At 49.0% G+C, this 6,046-nt stretch overlaps 1 protein-coding gene across 1 annotated transcript in view; it reads right to left on the bottom strand.

The window, feature by feature from the left end:
• Positions 1 to 5,632, bottom strand: part of poc1a (POC1 centriolar protein A) — a gene marked incomplete at both ends in the record, with an annotated part of 83,686 nt that extends 78,054 nt beyond the window's left edge. Inside the window, one exon of the mRNA XM_056239427.1 lies at positions 5,491 to 5,632. Coding sequence (XP_056095402.1) covers positions 5,491 to 5,632 — 142 coding nt within the window. The remainder of the gene's footprint in view (positions 1 to 5,490) is intronic.
• Between the last annotated feature and the right edge of the window lie 414 nt (positions 5,633 to 6,046).

Below are 6,046 nucleotides of genomic sequence, written 5' to 3'. Positions count from 1 at the left end.
ACACACACACACACACTCCTGTATGAGCCCTGAACACTGAGGACTCGCCTTTCCTGAACACAACACACACACACACACACACACACACACACACACACACACTCCTGTATGAGCCCTGAACACTGAGGACTCACCTTTCCTGAACACACACACACACACACACACACACACACACACTCCTGTATGAGCCCTGAACACTGAGGACTCGCCTTTCCTGAACACAACACACACACACACACACACACACACACACACACTCCTGTATGAGCCCTGAACACTGAGGACTCACCTTTCCTGAACACAACACACACACACACACACACTCCTGTATGAGCCCTGAACACTGAGGACTCGCCTTTCCTGAACACACACACACACACACACACACACACACACACTCCTGTATGAGCCCTGAACACAGAGGACTCGCCTTTCCTGAACACAACACACACACACACACACACACACACACACACACACACACACACACTCCTGTATGAGCCCTGAACACAGAGGACTCGCCTTTCCTGAACACAACACACACACACACACACACACACACACTCCTGTATGAGCCCTGAACACAGAGGACTCGCCTTTCCTGAACACAACACACACACACACACACACACACACACACACACACACACACACACACACTCCTGTATGAGCCCTGAACACAGAGGACTCGCCTTTCCTGAACACAACACACACACACACACACACACACACACACTCCTGTATGAGCCCTGAACACAGAGGACTCGCCTTTCCTGAACACAACACACACACACACACACACACACACACACTCCTGTATGAGCCCTGAACACAGAGGACTCGCCTTTCCTGAACACAACACACACACACACACACACACACACACACACACTCCTGTATGAGCCCTGAACACTGAGGACTCGCCTTTCCTGAACACAACACACGTCAGTCAGAACACGGTAGATCACGTCAGAACACGTCAGAACAAGTCAGATCACGTCAGAACACGCCAGATCACATCAGAACAAGTCAGATCACGTCAGAACACTTCAGAACACGTCACACGTCAGAACACGTCACACGTCAGAACCCGGCAAAACATGGCAGAACACGGCAAAACAGGGCAGAACACGCCAGATCACGTCAGAACACGGCAGAACAGGGCAGAACACGTCAGAACACGCCAGATCACGGCAGAACAGAGCAGAACACGCCAGAACACTTCACACGTCAGAACACGCCAGATCACGCCAGAACACGTCAGATCACGCCAGATCACGGCAGAACAGGGCAGAACACACCAGAACACGTCACACGTCAGAACACGCCAGAACACGTCAGATCACGCCAGATCACGTCAGAACAGGGCAGAACACGTCAGAACACGCCAGATCACGGCAGAACAGGGCAGAACACGTCAGAACACGTCACTCAGAACACGTCACACGACAGAACACGTCAGAACAAGTCAGAACACGTCAGAACACGCCAGAACACGTCACACATCAGAACACGGCAAAACATGGCAGAACACGGCAAAACATGGCAGAACACGCCAGATCACGTCAGAACAGGGCAGAACACGTCAGAACACGCCAGAACACGTCACACGTCAGAACACGGCAAAACATGGCAGAACACGGCAAAACATGGCAGAACACGCCAGATCACGGCAGAACACGTCAGAACACGCCAGAACACGTCACACATCAGAACACGGCAAAACATGGCAGAACACGCCAGATCACGTCAGAACATGGCAGATCACGTCAGTCAGAACACGGTAGATCACGTCAGAACACGCCAGATCACGCCAGAACACGTCAGATCACGGCAGAACACGCCAGATCACATCAGAACAAGTCAGATCACGTCAGAACACGCCAGAACACGTCACACGTCACACGTCAGAACATGGCAGAACACGGCAAAACATGGCAGAACACCCCAGATCACGTCAGAACACAGCAGATCACGCCAGTAAGAACACGGTAGATCACGCCAGAACACGCCAGATCACGCCAGAACACGTCAGATCACGTCAGTCAGAACACGCCAGATCACGCCAGAACACGTCAGATCACGTCAGTCAGAACACGCCAGATCACCTCAGAAAACGTCAGAACACGCCAGAACACTTCAGAACACGTCAGATCACGTCAGAACATTTCAGATCACATTAGAACATGTCAGATCACGTCAGAACACTATTGTCAGAACACATTAGATCATGTCAGTCAGAACACGCCAGAACACGTCAGATCACGTCAGAACACGTCAATCAGAACACGCCAGATCACGTCACTCAGATCACGTCAGAACACGCCAGATCACGTCAGATCACGCCAGAACACGGCAGAACCTGTCAGATCATGTCAGAACACGTCAGAACACGTCAGTCAGAACACATCAGATCACGTCAGAACACGTCAGTCAGAACACGTCAGATCACGTCAAATCACGTCAGTCAGAACATGTCAGTCAGAACACGTCAGATCACGTCAGAATGCGTCAGTCAGAACACGTCAGAACACGTCACTCAGAACACGTCAGATCACGTCAGAACACGTCAAATCACGTCAGTCAGAACACATCAGATCACGTCAGAACACGTCAGATCACGTCAGTCAGAACACGTCAGTCAGAACACATCAGATCACGTCAGAACACGTCAGATCACGTCAGTCAGAACACGTCAGATCACGTCAAATCACGTCAGTCAGAACATGTCAGTCAGAACACGTCAGATCACGTCAGTCAGAACACGTCAGATCACGTCAGAACACGTCAGATCACGTCAGAATGCGTCAGTCAGAACACGTCGGATCACGTCAAATCACGTCAGTCAGAACACGTCAGAACACGGCAGAATACGTCAGATCACGCCAGAACACGTCAGTCAGAACACGCCAGAACACGTCAGTCAGAACACGCCAGAACACGTCAGTCAGAACACGGCAGAACACGTCAGTCAGAACACGGCAGAACACGTCAGTCAGAACACACCAGAACACGGCAGAATACGTAAGATCACATTAGAACATGTCAGATCACGTCAGTCAGAACACCCCAGATCACGTCAGAACACGTCAGATCACGCCAGAACACGTCAGAACACGTCAGATAATGTCAGAACACGCCAGATCACGTCAGTCAGAACACATCAGATCACGTCAGAACACGTCAGATCACGTCAGTCAGAACACGTCAGATCACGTCAAATCACGTCAGTCAGAACATGTCAGTCAGAACACGTCAGATCATGTCAGAATGCGTCAGTCAGAACACATCAGAACACGTCAGTCAGAACACGTCAGATCACGTCAGAGCACATCAAATCACGTCAGTCAGAACACGTCAGATCACGTCAAATCACGTCAGTCAGAACACGTCAGATCACGTCAGAGCACATCAAATCACGTCAGTCAGAACACGTCAGATCACGTCAAATCACGTCAGTCAGAACATGTCAGTCAGAACACGTCAGATCACGTCAGAATGCGTCAGTCAGAACACGTCAGTCAGAACACGTCAGATCACGTCAGAACACGTCAGATCACGTCAGTCAGAACACATCAGATCACGTCAGAATGCGTCAGTCAGAACACGTCAGATCACGTCAGATCACGTCAGAATGCGTCAGTCAGAACACATCAGATCACGTCAGATCACGTCAGAATGCGTCAGTCAGAACACGTCAGATCACGTCAAATCACGTCAGTCAGAACACGTCAGAACACGGCAGAATACGTCAGATCACCCCAGAACACGTCAGAACACGGCAGAATACGTCAGATCACCCCAGAACACGTCAGTCAGAACACGCCAGAACACGTCAGTCAGAACACGCCAGTCAGAACACGGCAGAACACGTCAGTCAGAACACGGCAGAATACGTAAGATCACATTAGAACACGTCAGATCACGTCAGAATGCGTCAGTCAGAACACGTCAGATCACGTCAAATCACGTCAGTCAGAACACGTCAGATCACGTCAAATCACGTCAGTCAGATCACGCCAGAACACGTCAGTCAGATCACGCCAGAACACGTCAGTCAGATCACGCCAGAACACGTCAGTCAGATCACGCCAGAACACGTCAGTCGGAACACGGCAGAACACGCCAGAACACGTCAGTCAGAACACGGCAGAATACGTCCGATCACGCCAGAATACGTCAGTCAGAACACGGAGGAACACGGCAGAATACGTCAGTCAGAACACGTCAGAACACGGCAGAATACGTCCGATCACGCCAGAACACGTCAGTCAGAACACGGCAGAATACGTCCGATCACGCCAGAACACGTCAGTCAGAACACGGCAGAACACGGCAGAATACGTCCGATCACGCCAGAACACGTCAGTCAGAACACGGCAGAACACGGCAGAATACGTCCGATCACGCCAGAACACGTCAGTCGGAACACGTCAGATCACGTCAGTCAGAACACGTCAGAACACGGCAGAATACGTAAGATCACATTAGAACATGTCAGATCATGTATATTCCTCATTTTAGCTAAGATGAGACCTTACTATAACGTGCTTCCAGTGATAATTTGTCTAAAAACAATATAAAAAAGCTTTTTGTGGCGTGACTTAAGACGCACAAATCATATTTTTTCCAGTCAGACATTGTGGTCAGATATAATTATAGTAGTATAAATGAGATGGGTTAGGGTTAGCTGAATGTGGTTCACACACTGATCTGTTCCCAGTATTACTCTGTGACCGTGAGTTAGTGATTAGTGACCAGTGATTAGTGAACAGTGATTAGTGACCAGTGATTAGTGACCAGTGATTAGTGACCAGTGATTAGTGAAGTGATTAGTGACCAGTGATTAGTGACCAGTGATTAGTGACCAGTGATTAGTGAACAGTGATTAGTGAACAGTGATTAGTGAACAGTGATTAGTGACCAGTGATTAGTGACCAGTGATTAGTGACCAGTGATTAGTGAACAGTGATTAGTGACCAGTGATTAGTGACCAGTGATTAGTGAACAGTGATTAGTGAACAGTGATTAGTGAACAGTGATTAGTGACCAGTGATTAGTGAACAGTGATTAGTGAACAGTGATTAGTGAACAGTGATTAGTGACCAGTGATTAGTGAACAGTGATTAGTGAACAGTGATTAGTGACCAGTGATTAGTGAACAGTGATTAGTGACCAGTGATTAGTGACCAGTGATTAGTGACCAGTGATTAGTGACCAGTGATTAGTGAACAGTGATTAGTGACCAGTGATTAGTGAACAGTGATTAGTGACCAGTGATTAGTGAACAGTGATTAGTGAACAGTGATTAGTGAACAGTGATTAGTGACCAGTGATTAGTGAACAGTGATTAGTGACCAGTGATTAGTGAACAGTGATTAGTGAACAGTGATTAGTGAACAGTGATTAGTGACCAGTGATTAGTGAACAGTGATTAGTGACCAGTGATTAGTGACCAGTGATTAGTGACCAGTACCTGGCGCAGCGCACCCAGTTGATGTGCTGGTTGAGGGAGAAGAGGAACTTCTGGCGATGGACGGTCCAGACTTTGATGCTCTTGTCATCAGACGCGGTGACGAGTGTCTGACCATCACTGGAGAAGCTCACGCTGCGCACCGTCCCCGTATGAGCCCTGAACACAGAGGACTCGCCTTTCCTGAACACAACACACACACACACACACTCCTGTATGAGCCCTGAACACTGAGGACTCACCTTTCCTGAACACAACACACACACACACACACTCCTGTATGAGCCCTGAACACTGAGGACTCGCCTTTCCTGAACACAACACACACACACACACACACACACTCCTGTATGAGCCCTGAACACAGAGGACTCACCTTTCCTGAACACAACACACACACACACACACACACTCCTGTATGAGCCCTGAACACTGAGGACTCGCCTTTCCTGAACACAACACACACACACACACACACACACACACACTCCTGTATGAGCCCTGAACACAGAGGACTCACCTTTCCTGAACACAACACACACACACACACACACACTCCTGTATGAGCCCTGA

Source organism: Rhinichthys klamathensis, unplaced genomic scaffold (assembly GCF_029890125.1).
Source record: "Rhinichthys klamathensis goyatoka isolate OS25496 unplaced genomic scaffold, OSU_Roscu_1.1 h1tg000562l_1, whole genome shotgun sequence".
Taxonomy (NCBI): Eukaryota; Metazoa; Chordata; class Actinopteri; order Cypriniformes; family Leuciscidae; genus Rhinichthys; species Rhinichthys klamathensis.
Note: the sequence above shows the minus strand (reverse complement) of the source record. Positions and strands in the feature narration are given on the sequence as shown.